Source organism: Ciconia boyciana, chromosome 12 (genome assembly GCF_034638445.1).
Source record: "Ciconia boyciana chromosome 12, ASM3463844v1, whole genome shotgun sequence".
In the NCBI taxonomy this organism is placed as follows: domain Eukaryota; kingdom Metazoa; phylum Chordata; class Aves; order Ciconiiformes; family Ciconiidae; genus Ciconia; species Ciconia boyciana.
This window is the reverse complement of record NC_132945.1, coordinates 22,257,871-22,274,474: the sequence shown is the minus strand read 5'-3', so window position 1 is coordinate 22,274,474 and position 16,604 is coordinate 22,257,871. Positions and strand designations below refer to the sequence as shown.

The following is a 16,604-nucleotide window of genomic DNA, read 5'->3' as shown; positions in this document are numbered from 1 at the left end:
TTTTAGCTGTATGAATTAAACTGTTAATTTTCTGTTTCAGTCAGCAAACTGATTATTAACTTGAAATCATTCTGCTACAGTAATGACACCGAATTTTGATGAACTGTAGTGGTCATATTCTCTGAGTATCACTTAACAAAATAGTCTGTTTTCTGTAGTCAGATTTGTATGCTCGTTTTGTTTATTTAAAATATTTTGCTCTCAATGCTTTTGAGATGCAGAATCTCATTACCAGAATATTGGGGACTGGCAAACCCAGAATTTGTTTCACTTTTTTGAAGCAACAGCATTGTACAATACAGTTGCACAATAAATTGCAAAGAAACAACTCAAAAAAACCATGGTGTGTTTCTTGTGGATGATACGCTAATATCTCAGCGGTCTGAGCGTCTCTTCTTGTTAAGCAGTGTGGAACACTGCCTCTGGAAGTTGTTATCTCTGGCCTCCTTTCTCTAAAATGACACTGCCTTCAGATATGGCAGATGGAAAACAGCTGCTCTTTGGATTTGCCTGCATCATGTACTTCTCATAATATTTCATTATAAACAGGAAATATTTAACATATACCTTGCTAACTGTCTCTACAGAGTACTTTGTGTATCTGACACAGGCAAATCTAACATATGAATTCATGCACTGAGCTCTTGTTACTGTAATACAGTTGAGACGCAGTGATGCTGACGGATGCTGTCTCTTCCTTTTTCTGTTTTCTTGTCCCTCTGTTCTGCTGTATCGTTGGCACTCCTCCGCATCAGTATCAGCAGGATCTCCCCATCAGGATTAGTAGCATGCTGTGTCTCCAGAAGTTTTGATTTTGTGATGAGCCCTCAATTGGATTTTTTTTTTTTGTCAGTAGTTTCCTGCTTTTTTTGTGTGTGCCCGGTATCACTGTGACTGTTGTCTTCTCTTTCTTTTCTTGCTGTTACCAGCTGTGATGATAGAAGGATGAGCCTTTTACACCATGCCTACTAGTATTTCCCCAATAAATGAACTCTGACAGACGACTTTTCCATTTTCAGTATGTGACATTCTTAATGAGCAACCTCTTTCTTTTATTACTTTTTAACAGACCTAATATGAAAACGTTTGTTTTCCTTCTGTTCTGTTTTAACCAGTTCGGCAATACCTGCTACTGCAACTCAGTCTTACAGGCACTTTATTTTTGTCGTCCATTTCGGGAAAAAGTTTTGGCATACAAAGTGCAGCCTCGAAAGAAGGAAAGCCTCCTGACATGCCTCTCTGATCTCTTCAACAGTATTGCTACGCAAAAGAAGAAGGTGGGGGTCATCCCACCTAAGAAATTTATTTCCCGATTGAGGAAAGAAAATGGTAAATGAATAAATGAAATTTTTATGCTGATTTAAGCATTGGAGATTTAAGCATATAAAACATAACCACGACTTGCTTTTTAAGTGAGTCCAAATTGTCAAGTTTTAATAGATTTCTGGAAGATTTTTGAACTCCTGTTTGTGGTGTGAATTTCACCACCTCTCTAACATAGGAACAGAGATTATATCAGAACTGTGCTGTGTCCTAAGAGGATTATCTAGATACCTTTGTTTCTGTACTTGCTTAGACCAAGTACAGAGCTTGTACACAAGTCTCAGTACCCCAGTTATTCCACGCTGGCATCGTGTTCTGTAGAGGTCTGCTGCAAGTCAGCACACTTCAGGTCGTTGCTAGGAATTGTCATGGGCTAAACAGACCTCACAGAGTTGGGCAAAGTTAAAGTCTCTAAGGAAACTTAAGCACCCTTAGCCTGCTTTCTTACATTTGCAGTAGGATAAATTCCTTATGATGAGAGCTAGTGGTTATTTCCCAGTGCTACTTTGTGAGGAAGAGTTCTGTATGTTGATTTATCATCTCTGCTTGAACTTGAAAAGATAACAAACTTATAGTAGAGGATTTTTACCCCTTGATGCTGGACTTAGTGAACGAATGGCTGACGGCAACACATCTGAATTTCTTTATTTCTCTCCCTCCCCAAAGATAAAAACCACAACAAAAAAAACCCCCAAAACCAACCATGGTTTTCTTCAGTTCCAAGAAACGCCCAAACTAAGTTTCCTTTACCTTATTTTGCAGCTGCCTGTTTCTTGCAACCTGAGGAATAGGTGAGGGTAACCTAACATCCGTTGCGAGAACAACAAAGTACAATTTTTCAAAGACTCTTAACACTTTAGCCCACAACTGTATAATAGGGTAGAGAAGAGCAAAGGGCACACACTGATTGCTAAAAACATAGTAACTTGATATTATGAAGTATCTGTATTTTTTCATTCTCCTTGATCTCTTCCTTTCCAGAATTATTTGACAATTATATGCAGCAGGATGCACATGAATTCCTAAACTACCTACTTAACACTATTGCTGACTTACTACAAGAAGAGAAAAAGCAGGAGAAACAGAATGGCAAACTCCAGAATGGCAGCATTGAGAGTGAAGAAGGAGACAAGACTGATCTGACGTGGGTCCATGAAATCTTCCAAGGAACACTAACCAATGAAACCAGATGTCTTAACTGTGAGGCTGTACGTTTAAACCAAAACAAAACCTCTTAGATTTTTCACAGGTTCTGGATCATTTTCCCTAATACTAAGCACACTTTTTCATTTATTAGGATAGATGAAATTGCACTCTCTCTATTAAAATATGGAGCATAGCCTATTTTATGACTGTATCACCTCTATGTTCAAACCAATACTCATTAAGGTATGTTTCTCAGAAAAAGCATAGTGTTTTTTCTGTTCCTCCTCCCTGTTTCCATCAAGGCAGTCTGCACCTGGCTGATATAAGCTGCCTTTTTGTCTTCGTGTTATTTCCTGTGTCAGTGATTGATAGTTTATGTTGTGTTTCTACATGAGAGTTGCTCGCTATTTATTTAACTCTGGAATTAACTGAATTTCTTGAACTGGAAGTCTGTGCTTCTTGGTGCTGGTCCATAGCCACTCTACTTGAAAGCAAAAGAGGTGCACAAAGTCTTGAATTAGAACCACCACACCATCTTCAGACCAGGAATTTGTAGTTAGCCATGTGCTATGTCTGATTTAATATTTCTAAAAAAATGAAAACCCAGATGGAGAGAGGAAAAAAAAGAAGCGATTACAACTGAAATGACTGTTCTTGGCATTTTAAATCTAAAATTATGGCTATATGGTGAGTAGAAGCTCTAAAAATGACATTAATAAGATTCTGTCTCAAGAACTTTGAAATTAAATGTGACTGTTCCACAAATGGAAAGATGGTTTTCCTAACTGCTAACCCATTTAATTGAAAACCCATCTGCCTGTTTCTGCATTTCCTATAAGTATTTACTGTTAAACTCTGAAATGCAGCAGAAAGCTGTATCAGTCTACAAAGCAGAGTGGAATACAGTTAAAGCTTCTCCAGCTCTGAGAGCTCTGAGTGGTTAAAAACTTGGTTTTGCCAGTGAAGTAAGGAGATGTGTCTTGAAGTCTCAAGGGGGAGAGATGTTTTGCAAGAAAGGTTTTTGGGTTTGTTTTTTTTCCTGGGTTTGGGCTTTTTCTTTTTTTTTTTTTTAATATTCCTCTCTGGATTGTAACAACACATCAGATTATTTCTTCAGTTTTAGTTTACCTCAAGAAAGGGCCTCTCTGTGTGTGTATATTTATTTTTTATCACGAAGGTCTCTACTTGCAACGAGGACATTGCACCATTCCAGAAATGGTTAAAAGAAATCTGCTAGTTCTAAACTGTTATGAAATATTTCTTCTTATTTTTTTCAAGGTTAGTAGCAAAGATGAGGACTTTCTGGATCTATCGGTTGATGTGGAACAAAATACATCAATTACACACTGTCTAAGGTAAATGAAAATATTTGTGAATGGAAAAAATACCTGCCCTTGGTCAGAAGGAAAGAGCCTAGCTTAGTTGCTCTATTGTGCAACAGTTGTAGGCTTTGACTTACGCTAAAATATGTTCTGTTCAGAGTGCTGGTCATTTTATCTTTATCGTGGCTTTTTGAAGCTGCTAGTTTCTTAGCGGTTTGTAGTAGTTAATGCGTATGATGATTTCTTAGTGATATGTGAGATTGATTTTCGCTTTCTTTTATGGGGATTTTAATTTGTTACATCATATAGTCAGGTTTTATCAAAGCTAAACATGGTATGTTTGGTTTCATAATAAATTCTTGTTTATTTTAATATTGTTATTGCATTTCAGTTGTCTGGTCCTGATGTTTGTGATCAGAGGTTTTTTTGCGGATAGAAATTTGCTCCATGTATTTGACTGCTAGATCCAAGGCTTATCAGCTGCTAGGATACTGCAAGTTGCATATAGCATCTGGCTTTTTAATAGCTGATAATGGATATATAATTGCTAGGAGTTGAAAGCTAATCCAGACTTTGGCTAGTCAGTGGCTAATGGCTATAAGTCTTAATGTTTAATGTCCGCCACCAGAGAAAACGTGGAGTGGCTACCTCTGGAAACAAAACACAATCACCTTATTGCTGTTTATTACCTATTGTGTTTGACTCCTGCCCAGAAAGTACTCAGTTAATACTTGAGGGTGTAATGTCCAGATTTTTCCAGCTGAACATTGGTACTACATCCCAAGACTGGGACAGATACACCTAAAATGTGTTTGGGAGGTATGAGTGATACGAGTAAGAGGAATTTCATCTTCTGTGTGTACTTTGGGTTTTTTCAGCGTTATTCGCTTATCTGACTTGTCTTTAATTTCCACAGAGGGTTTAGTAATACTGAAACTCTATGCAGTGAATATAAATACTATTGTGAGCAGTGCCGCAGTAAACAGGAAGCACAGAAGAGGTAAGGTTCAAATATTCAGGCTAATGTAAATGTTGTCTTAAAATGGGCAGCTGTTGGAAAAATACACCTTGTGAATTCAGTAAAAAGAAAATGTAAGACTGTTTAGGTCTGTGGTTGGTGGGGAAGGGAGTAAGGAAAAGTGGAGAGACCAAGTAACTTTGTGGCAACCTTATCAGAGAGAAATGAAGAGATTAATTTTGTTTCCTCCCAGAAGAGCTTATATCTGGTGCTTCCAGACATTCGCATTTTCCCCAGTTAGCATTAATCAGCTTAAAGCCACTGAAAACCGTCCCATCTGCTTTCACTATGAATACTGTATACGAAAATCTTATTTCTCACCCCATACTTGGTCACAGCCAGAGCGGCAAGACAGATTTATTCCATCTATTTCTTCTCACTGATGTGATGGAAAATTGATGTTTTCAACATAGGCAGTTGTCTTGCATTCATATGTCAGTTGTGTAGTTAATATTTCAGAATAAATATTGCCTATTCTCACTGGGATATACATGAGAAAAGCAGCCTTTTGAAAATCTTCATCAACATTTTAGATGCCTTTTAAGAAGCTTCTTCATATTGAAACTGTTCTTGAACAAAGCTTTGTTTTAGGTGATCTGCTAATACCTTGTTCTTTGTTTAACATATTTTTGTGGTTCAGAATGAGAGTGAAAAAGTTGCCCATGATTCTAGCTCTGCACTTAAAAAGGTTCAAATACATGGACCAGCTGCATCGATACACCAAACTCTCCTACCGTGTAGTCTTTCCCTTGGAGCTCCGGCTCTTTAACACTTCAGGAGATGCTACAAATCCTGACCGAATGTATGACCTTGTGGCTGTAGTTGTTCACTGTGGCAGGTATGTTGGGTTTGTGCTTTCTGGGCCTTAAATGCCTTTTTTTGAATGCCTTTTCTTAGGAGGAGTCTGTCACCCATATGCCATTTTATAGCAGTACAGTGGCTGACAATATGGGAGCATGCTAAGCAGCATCAGAGCTAGTTGTCTGAAAGTTGTTGTTGGTTTTTTTTTTTTTAATGTATCGGTCTTTTTTTACTACTTTTTTTACCATTTAAAATTTTGCTTTCTGAGTACACAGGTTTGCTCTTTTATCAGCTTTCAAATATGGCAGCAATTAAGACAAGGTGTTTCTTTAAGCTGCAGCAAAGTAACAGCAGTCTTTAAAAAACCAAAAACAACCCACCCCCAACCCTACTTTCTAGGAAAGCTAAATGAAATAAAAACAAATCTTGGAAAACCACTTACTAAGGAGAATTAAGTTACAGTTCTCATGTTGCTACTTGCTAAACCATTGAAGTTTTTTTAGAAGCTGGTGCCACCACGTGGAATAAACTGTGTACTGCTGATTTTTTAAAGTATCCTTATTCTCTTTATGAAATTTTTGTTCTTGTAGTGGTTTTAATTCTGTTTTTAAAAGCAAAGCAGAAAAAATTTTGAGCACTTTCAGGAAAAAAGCAGTCATGGAAGGCAAAAAATATTTATAACTGTCTTCTGGAAGTGTGATTTTTAAAGTAATAAGTTATTACAGCACACAAATGTTTTGAAACATCTTTGTGAGGAGCAAGACAATATAATCAACACACTAATACTGCATAGATTTAGTATAAATAAACTACCTATAATTCTAGGTGATTTTGTTGTAGTACAGTTGTGCTATTTTTTATTTATTTTTATCATTTGAAGATCTCATCCTATGCATTTTCTTCTGTATATTCTTAATTTGCTGTACCTATAACTACACTTACATGTTTTAACAATGGTGATTAATAATTTAGATGTATTAAATGGCTTTGCTTTTTCTTCTCAAACGTGTTGTCTTATATGGAGCTTTTAGGAGTCATGTGACTCTTCTGGTTTCAATTCTTACTAGGAACTTACCAAAGACTTAAGATAAACTATATTTTCTAAATATTTGAGTTCTCAGAACTTGTTTTACATATTTTGCCCTTATAGTTTTACTTTTCATTTAGTTGCTCCAAACAAAGACGTTTCATTCTGTGACAGGTTGTGTGGTTACATTTATCAGTAATTCTGGAACGACTGGAGAAGTACTTTCTTTTGCCTAAAGCCGATAGGAATATAGGTTGTTTTAAAGCCTTATGTAGATGCTAAGTAAAAAGTAAACCCAGAGGGGAAAACAAATAATTTTTTTTTTCGCTGTGTCCCTTGACTGCTCTCTCAGAATTTGAGGTTAGTAGAGTGATAGCTCATAGTTTTCCATCCATAGAGCATATTATCCCAAACTGCTACCTTTTCAGGGTGATCTGCCTGCCTTTACTCTGCAGAGCCATCTCCCTTTGAGTTAGGTCATTTTGTTGGCCCTTCCCTTCAAGGTAAGCATTCAGGATATAGGTGATAGAATCCGGCTGGGAAACTGCCCCTGGAAAATTGGGAACAGGAGTTGCAGAAAGCCTGGCTGCAGTCAGCCATAGGCTAAACCACACTAAGAATTAAAAAAAAAAAAATCTCCTGTGCAAATAAAATATTTCAGACAGTTATTAAAGTTTTTGAAGAGCGGTCAAAATACTCAGCAGTGGTGAATGCGACAAAACAGTGATTGAAGTAACTGGCTTTTAATTTTGTTTTTTTTAAATATATGATGACTATCTAAAATATTTATGAAAAAGTGTATTTTGAATATATTGTATTTAGCAAGTAGCAAAGACAGAAATTTTAATTTAAGCAATTTGGCAAAATCTAAGAACCTAAACAATGTTATGAGTGGTATTAGACAACATTAAGAGCCGGGAAATCTAACTCTGCCAGTAATAGCTAGAATCATGTGGGAGAGCAGTGGTCCTGTCTTTGTAGGCACAAGAGTAATAAGTCTTCAATCCTTTTTTTTTCTGGCAGTGGTCCAAATCGTGGACATTATATCACCATTGTGAAGAGCCATGGCTTTTGGTTGCTGTTTGATGATGACATTGTAGAGGTAGGTCTGCTTTTACGTGGTGAAAACAAGTGTAGACAGCAGCACTCTCCAGCTCTGTTTTTATGTCTGGGATTTGCTTTTGCACTTGTGAAAGTATTTCAGCAAAACACGTGCTCAGAATAATTCTGGATGTTTCAGAAGTAAACTTCAGCATTTTTGTGCATCTTCTATAGATGTAGTGTGGAGAAGGGCAAACCAACACAAGGACTGTAGTGACACCTCAGACATGGCTTGGTGTGCACCCGTTCAGGCTGAAATACCACCATTGTCTTCAAGATCTGAAATGCTCTTATTTCAGCCCACTTTTTGGGCTCCTTTTTGTTACTAACTCGCTTTGTGCTAGTTGCATTTCATTGCTGCGTTTAAGCACTTCTAACCTTTTTTTGTAGGCAGTTTTCCCCAACAAATTGAAGTGTAGAAAAACTGTAAAAAAGACTTGGGAGACTGTAGTAAGGTCCTGAGGGTATACAAAGATGTGTGGGCTATTGGGGATAATGTTTAAACAGTCTGCTCAAGCACATTTTTCCTTAACTTTTCGACTAACATATCTGTAAAGACTAATATCCAAAATATTTGTTTATCCATGTATTTCACATAATTATTAAGCAAATATCAAATAGTAGAACAAATACCACAGTAGAACTGCTTTTTGTAAAGATGAAAACATACTGTTTGCCTCTGAGATCTCATGGTCAAGGTTAAGACCTGATGCTAAGTGTCTAAATAGATGCAGCAAAATCCTTGCTTTTTTTGATACAAAGATGATGTAGTACATTCTCCAATTTATTTTTTTTTAAATCTTTGCTTAGCTTTGAGCATCAGCTCAAAGTGACTTTCAGGGGTGATTTGGTGATTGAATTGTGGTGATCACCCCTGAATCAGGGGTGACTTTCTGGTGATTTGGATAGCTTGTATGACTATGAACAGTTGCCTTTCTCCCATTATTATATTTTGAGGGGTATTTTCCTCTGTTTCTGTCATGGCCGAAGTATGTAATTGTGACAGCTAATTTTGGAAATAGTGTTCACTTCAATATTTTTAAATGCAAATATTCACTGTCTTTTCCATCCAGGAGATAAACTTTACATTTTAAAAGTAGCTGTAAAATAACCATCTTGTTGTTCTATATTTGTTTTCTATCAGTCACTTCTCTGTTGTATCTTAGCTTTTAAGTCAAAATGGAATTTCTTTTTATCTGCAAACACTGTTGGCACTTATAGATGTGCCAAAACATAGCTTTTAAATATGTGCTGTCTGTTATTGGACAATAAATTCAAGGAGCTGTCACAATTAAGCCAGAATGTAGTTCCTCTCTCCTGGAGGGATGCTTTTTTTTTTCCTTTGAGTTGCTTTTCTAACTTTAATCATGGCTTTCTTTTTTTAAGTTCATCTTCTTTTACAGAGTTTATCTAAAATGCTGTAAAAATAAAGCTCTTTGATCTGAAATTTCTACTTTTTGTGTTTTCCATGGTTCTTTGAGTTTTCACTTGTCTTGATTAGGATTAGCAATGTAGCCCCATCCTGTAGCACTACCTCTGCCCCAGCTGTGGATCCGGAAGTTTTGAGATTCCTTTTCCTGCTAGAAGACTCTCCCTGGCTGGTGTTTGCATGTATTATTTGTTTTCTGTGACATTTGGGCTTTGTTTTTCCTACTGGTAGAGGGCATGAAAAATTGCACATGAGTCATTTGAGATCATTGGCCCTTTCTGATGAACAGTTTCTCCTTGACCTGCTTTGAAGAGCGTAGCATAAGGATTCCTGCAGGGTTTGCCCCAGAGGATCTCTTCACTGACTATCCATTGTAGCTGCTCCTGCCTTCTAAGTGTGTGATTAACGTGAAGCTTACATCTTGCCTCCCTCTGTCTAGGAAGTACCACCCTTTCTCTTTCCTCGACCTTCTAGAACTCACCTGAATTTCTGGCGATTGAGTGATCAAGGAGAACAGGATAGTGGAGACTGCTTTTCCTTTGCTGATGCTACAGGATGCTGGAAGAAGTAGCTGCGGTTTTACTCATCTGTTCTCTCTCCCCACTTAGTCATCAGCTCTTGAGAATTAGTTCCTTACTAGTGCTGTGGGCTATTCACTGGAAAAGTGAAGTCAAGCTGCAACTACTTTTGTCAGCTCCGTCTGCCGCCTAAAGAGGTTTAAATATCTACTCTGAACTTGACCAAGTAGTATTTTCAAACTGCTTGTGATTGGCCTTAAGGTGACACCACAGGAAATACATTGTGATGTCTGACATTACAGAGGTTGTCCTCAAAAACAGAGTGGCAAAAAACCCCCACATCCCCTAAAACGTGAATTCTGCACAAGTTTCTGGTTTTAGGGCTAACCACAGGAGCCTTCTGCTCTTCAGAGACTCTAAGAACATGAAAGCAGATTTTTTAAAATTTTTTTTTCAGCTTTGGAGACTTAACATTCTAGGTGTGAACTGACTACATAACAAAACAGGTGTTAGTCAGCGGAGTTCAGAAGATAAGTCCAAAGCCCTTGTACCTGTATACAGATATTGCAACTGAAAGAGAACACAGGAGAAAGCTTTTCTTCCCCTTAAATACAGTTAAAAAGATTTGTTGCATTTTTGGCAAGTGACATGAATTAATAGCTCTGAACTGTCAATAGGAAGTAGTTTATCCTTATTGCCCACTAAATGTCAGAAGCGGTGAAGTCATATTTATTTATCTATTTGGATTTGGTTGGAAGGCCAACTTTCAATTAAACTGAAGACAGATGATAATCAAACAGGCTACAGCATATCTGAAAAGCAACTGCATCATATCCAGGAGGCAAATCAGTCCAAACGGGATACTGCGCCAAGCAAAATTAATTGAGAAACCTGAGTAAATGATCTCTGGCTAATTTGGCATGTTGTCATTAGAGCAGCTAAGTGATCCATCACAGCGACGATGTTTATCTGAAACAGAGAGGGAAAAGTGTCCACCCAGGAAGTTCTCCAAATTGAGAAAAGGGGGAGAATGATTGTACGTCTTTGCTTAAATATTTGTTCAGAGATTTGCAGCATTTGGTTGAATGCTGTGAATGGTATGGAAGAAAAGGATTTGGTTTGGGGAACCAGAATAGTTGTCTGGAAATGAGCAAAGGATATTTGAGCTCAGTTAACAGTAAAAATGATCTTAATGCCAGCTGAGGCTGCAGAATCCTAAAAGTAGTTGTGAAACCATCAACTGGTTGTTACTGTAAAGCTGCAACTGGGTAAAACTTTGCTGTCCACAATATATGTGATCAACTAAGGATGGGACAAATAGAGTCTATATAATCCTCTTTCAGTTCCACTGTTTTCTGTGGTAGTGAAATTTAAAAAGGAAGTCGGTTTTGCCGTGATAAAACTAAAAATATCTGTAGGATGAATTAATCTATATCAAATGTTTGAGTTGCATTCAAAATGAGTAGTGGAAATAGACTTGATTGCATGGCGAGTTAGTTGGCACTTAAAACATGTTTGAGCCGTCTGCTAAATATATTACAAGGACTGAAGAATGTTCTTTTGCTATTTTTTCTGTTAAGATGTGTATCTAACAGTCTGTAGTAGACGTTATGTTAATCAATTGTGTGAAAATGCAAAAGCCCTCAGTAGGGTATTTCAGCTTCTCTGAAGTCCTTGAATGGAGAAGAGAGAAAGACAAAACATCTGTTTGGGGTTTTTTTTCCCCCCTATTTTTTTTTTAACGGAAAGTGTTTAACAAAACTATTCAAGGGAGAACTTCTGCAGCTCTGTCCTGCAGTTGGTGCATCTTCTGGAAACTTACTGACTATGTGTTTTTCTTGTGCTTCAAAAAGGCTGGGAAAAGGATGGCCTAAACTTGCAGGTTGTTTGGCAGTGCCACTTAGAGAAACCCATGCTTTTGTGTTGCTGGTGATGCTAAAGTCTGTTCAGTGAGCAATGATTTAGCATACTGCCAGAGGGATTCTGTAGCTGAGGAGACTCCTTGATGGAGCCATAGCATGGTCCCTTTCTTTTAAAATGTAAGCACAAATTGCTCTCCGCTGTTCCCTCTCACGATCAAAGCAGGTGTTCAACCCAGAGCCTCTGTATTCTTGTATTTCTTTGCTTCCTCCACTTTATTCCTTGGGGAATAAAGGGAAACTTTAGGCTAGTCTCCCTTTGGTCCTCCACAACAGATTCAGGCTACTTCAGCCTCTCATCTCTGTCGATCCAGAGTCCTAAAGGTATTTTAAAATACTAAAACACAGTGGAGTGCTGAGTAACGCAGGTCACTGGGAGTATTTTATTTCAGTGTTTTGGTCTCCACGCTTGCTCTCTGCTGACTGCAGCATCAAATTCAGTAATGTGAAGCCAATCGTTCTCAGGAGCGGGATCAAGACTGTAGAACTTGCATCTTTAAAAGCCCTTTAAAATGCCCTACAGGCCTTGCTGGTTGGAGTATAAAATGAAAAACTGCTTTTCTGCGCATAGTTCACAACTTCAAGTATAAGCAGACCATTTAATTCTATTAATATGGCAAATGATTTATTTCTCTTAAAACACAAACCTTGTGTTAATATTCCGGTAGGCATTGTACCAGCAATTCCTAAGGAAGGAAAGCTCTCATAAGACCAGAAGATCATAATCAGATGAGATCCACAGATTTCATGGTATAATTACCAGTAGCACTTGCAGGACTTCTCTACATAAGAGGGTCACAAGAACCTTAAAATCTGGAGTTATTTTAGCTGAATGGTAAATCTGCTCAAGATGGTCCTTATGTACTCCCAACTGTACAAAAATCTTCTTTGCTGATCGTGACTGCTTGTTTTTCATTTACATTACAAATCTATAGTCAGGAAAGGTAACACCAGTTTGAATGAGAAAGCAAATATAAAAATGACATGTACTCTTTTAAGGATACATTTTCATGGATCCCTCTTTTTGTAGTCCAGCTACAAACTACAGTGAGTGCACTGCTTCTGAGGGGTTTATTATTTCATCTTTATTTCCTTTTTTTCAATAGTGAATGAGGTAATAAGTGGAAAAATGTTTTGTTGTGTTTGGTTGAATTCAATGATATTGAAATACTGTTGTATTAATACTGCGTGGCTTTCCAGCATTGGTCCCAAGAACTGAAAATAATGCTTTGTCTGGGAACGGGATTCTTAGGGTGGTGTTTTGACTGACGCTAATTATAACTCTCATTAATTTTCAGAAAATTGATGCCCAGGCCATTGAAGAATTCTATGGGTTAACATCAGACATTTCCAAAAACTCAGAATCTGGATATATCCTCTTCTACCAGTCAAGAGACTAAGGCAAAAGATATGTGTATACAAATAAAAGAAAAAAGGGATCAAGATACGTCCAAATGGAACATATTTGTGACAGCAGAAGCAGTTCCTCGTTGCTGTAGGACCAGGACAGATCCAGCAGGGCGAATAAAGTTTTCTCCCTGCTGTTTTATGGAGGATTAGTGCTGACTGCCGAACAAGAAGAGCTTTTGTTCCAGTTTTCTTTCTGGGCTTTTTTTACGTGCTATCTTCCAAAATCTGTGTTACCTCTACTTGAAACCTGGCTGCTTATTTGTTCATGAACTGAAGAAGAGATTTAAAGTAGCACTGTAGAATTTTTACCATTTAATGTTGGCCTGAGGCTATACCTTGGTTTCTACCATCGTCGTTTTTCTGTATTTTAGCAGAATGATTTCAATATTCAGTGTCAGCTGAAGGCATATTTTAGGATATGAACAGCAGCTGGTTGCTGGATATTTTTGGTGACTCAGACTTGAGAAGCAGTACAAAGCTAAGACATATTGGAAATGTCAAGTCTGTAATTTTTATAAAAAAAACAGACAAAAAACTCTCTGCAGCATTGTAAATTTCCCCATTATGCATTATCTTGGTTTTAGATAACACTAACAGCACTGCTTCTTTTTATATTTTTATTTTTACTGCTCTGTTTCTTCTTCAGAAGGTATAGAACTTGGTCCATATTCAGCCTAGTCTATTGTGCGTTTTTCTTCTGAAGCAGAAGTTTTGACTCAAAGCCACATTGCTGCAGATTTAAGGGGAGCAGACAAGCAGTTACCTTTTGAAGAATACGTCTGGCAACCAGTTGCTGTAGAAAGTTTGAAGTTACAGCATTTCTTGGAGCTATTGCGTAAACCAAAAGTGCCCTCATTCTGAAACAGGATCTGTTCAACATTTCATTCAATACATAGTAAACTGATGCAACTAGCATTTTGAATCTATGCTAATACACAGAAACAGCACTAATGGTGAAGGGTTGACCAAGGGAAGCATTATTCATGTAACTAATCCCGTTGTTCTTAGTCTTCAAGATAATGAACAAGTAAGAAGGAAAACAAACCAACTAACCCAGACATTACCTTGCTAAGTGTTCCTCATCATCTGTTGGTAATGTTTGTGTCGATCTGGGAATCATAACACCCCCCTAAAAATGCTTCTGATTGTTTTACCTCTATAGGCCTTGCTTAACAGGGGAAGTTGTTAGTCTTTTGAAGACTGAAATTAAGTAATTATCCGTTACGTGTGTATATATTATAATCTCAAGGATAACTAGAAAGAAAAGACTAAGGAAGTTTGTAAGAAATCTCAGAAAATCTTCTGTAATTTTCTTTTCGAAAAGTCCTGTTGCCGTGCCAAAGCTTGTCGCAGCTGGCTCTAAACTACCAGTGGAAATGACTATTTCCTTTCTTCATCTTGTTAGGTATCACAAGAGCTGTCCTCTGTGTGGTTGTTCCCAGCACAGCCGTTCATGGTATATACCAGTGATTGTTGTTCTTGAGGACATTTAACTTATGCAATTCTGTGGCTTGTACAGGATATAACATATTTTACCAAAATACCGTCCTCAGGAGAACAGCATTTCACAAACAGTTTCTTGTGGTGGCTGTATGTATCTGTTTCTTCTTATCATGACCAGAAACGTAATGTTAGCAATTAACGCCTGTCTTCAAAATGCAAATTAATCATTACCATTGTATTCCAACTGGTTACAGGTTCCATTCTCCGGCCACATCTCCTCTTCCAGAAGATAAAATATGGACATTGGGTTTTTTAATTATTTTTTATTATACAGAGTACTGTCATTTTAAGAGACATATTCAATAACAGCAAACGTTCTTGTCATCTTGTTCCTATTGTGTGAAAATTGTTCCTGGCTAAGAGTCTTCTCCCCGTGTTCACACACAAGCTGTGAGTCCTCTCCTGGTGGCGCTACCAGAAGCCTGTCATCACTAAGTCTTGCAAAAAAATTTAAAAAAGAGAGCACTGAGTTAAAAATAATCTAAACAGTAAATACAAAAATTAATGTAGTACACTAGACATGTATTTTGTATATCTGGCGATACGTTTTTACAAATAAAATACCTGACTGAGAGATAATATTGAAAGATATATACTATAGATTAAAAACTGTTAAAAGTGCACTTTTGCTACAGATTTATAAGGAGACTAAAAGGAATTAAATTGGAAGAGAATGGTGTGATGTTACTTCTGTATAATAAATGACCCCACCTGTCTCCAATAAAGGTCATGTATGATCAAAAGCACATGGCCCAAATGCTTTTCCTTGAATTTCAATCTGAGGCAGGAATAAAAGGAATTGGTTAGTTGCTCGCTCTCTCTGGCTTCACCCTCCATGCTGGCTGGCTGAGGGATTCTGACCCCGCTGTATTTGCATGCATATAACCTGTGCATAAGTGGTTTAAACCAAGAGACATGAATAATTTGGTGTCGTAGATTATAACTGATGTGCTGGTACACTGAGGGGAGGTTACCCCGGGCCTTTTCCCCTGACACCCATCCCACTGCTGGTTTTCCTTCATCTGTCCATCATCCCCTGTAGCTCTGCCGTTGCCTTTCCTTGGGATTTCCTTTTTCCTTCTCCCTCTTTCACCCCTTGCTGTCGGACTCCATAAGACTTTGTTGCAAATATTATCTGACTGATCTGGAACAGGGGCGTTTAAAAGCAAAAATAGTACCGTATGCTTGGAGCTGTTCAGGTTCATTGCGGGAGAGGTCTTCATTTCTGTGTTGTTCTCTGGAGCTCACTTTTAGAAGGGGCAAATTTGATCAAAGGCTCCACCTGTGAGTAGGAATTCATGGGACTAGGTCAGAACGCAATAGAAGCAAATGAGATTTGAAAATGACAGCTGCTCTGTAAAAACACATTTTAAATCCAAAATAGGGTCTGGTCTGTGTCCTGCTGGGTCACACATTAGCAATAAATAAATGGAGCTAATTTTAACTCTAGTGAACGTGAGTTTGACTTTCAGTCACTTTAGAAAGAGTATTACCCAGAATTAATTTTGTCGAGGGCAAACGACCAAAATCAGAACGTCCGGAAGCAATGTGGGTTTAGCTTTGAGTACCAGTAAAGCAGGATCGATACTAGGATTTGGGGGCTAGTCTTGTCACTTCAGGTCTTCTCCGGGATGTAGCACTGGAGTGAGGCTGAAGACCATCCCACGATTATTATTTCTCTCTGCTAACCAGCAGCAGAAGCAAAATGCAATCTGTGCTGCTATTTTACTTCCAGTTCAACAGATCCTACAGTTCGTTTGTGGAGAAGCTCTGCCCTAAAGACTTCAGAAACAGAGGTTGTTTACGAAGCGGTGTTTGTGCTTGGCATGTTCTAGTTACCAGCAGGAGCTTTTAAAGTCACCATGCCAGCTCAGGTTAGGATATGTTTAAAACAAATCATATTTGATCGGTACAAGAAAGAAAATAGACTAACAAAGGCCCCTGAGACAAGTAAAACCTTCCCGTTGTAGTCCTCGGCATTCATCAAAAGGAAACAATCCCCTGAAACGTCATTAATTCTCAACATGTAAAGTCCTGCTAGGATTTGCTGTTGTTGCACTAATTAACCTTCGGGCTACTTCTGTCTG

At 37.9% G+C, this 16,604-nt stretch overlaps 1 protein-coding gene across 4 annotated transcripts in view; it reads left to right on the top strand.

The window, feature by feature from the left end:
- LOC140658461 (ubiquitin carboxyl-terminal hydrolase 12-like) overlaps window positions 1-15,262 on the top strand; it is a 32,398-nt gene extending 17,136 nt beyond the window's left edge. The window contains exons 1-8 of one of the 4 annotated variants that reach the window (XM_072876920.1): window positions 937-1,018; window positions 1,116-1,329; window positions 2,305-2,531; window positions 3,748-3,824; window positions 4,708-4,791; window positions 5,450-5,647; window positions 7,661-7,739; window positions 12,903-15,261. In XM_072876920.1, coding sequence (XP_072733021.1) covers window positions 2,322-2,531; window positions 3,748-3,824; window positions 4,708-4,791; window positions 5,450-5,647; window positions 7,661-7,739; window positions 12,903-13,004 — 750 coding nt within the window. In that variant the 5' untranslated portion in view covers window positions 937-1,018; window positions 1,116-1,329; window positions 2,305-2,321 and the 3' untranslated portion in view covers window positions 13,005-15,261. Of the gene's footprint in view, window positions 1-936; window positions 1,019-1,115; window positions 1,330-2,304; window positions 2,532-3,747; window positions 3,825-4,707; window positions 4,792-5,449; window positions 5,648-7,660; window positions 7,740-12,902 lie in introns of those variants that run through there. The other 3 variants (XM_072876918.1, XM_072876921.1, XM_072876919.1) reach the window with 3 other exon arrangements.
- The last annotated feature ends 1,342 nt before the right edge of the window (window positions 15,263-16,604 follow it).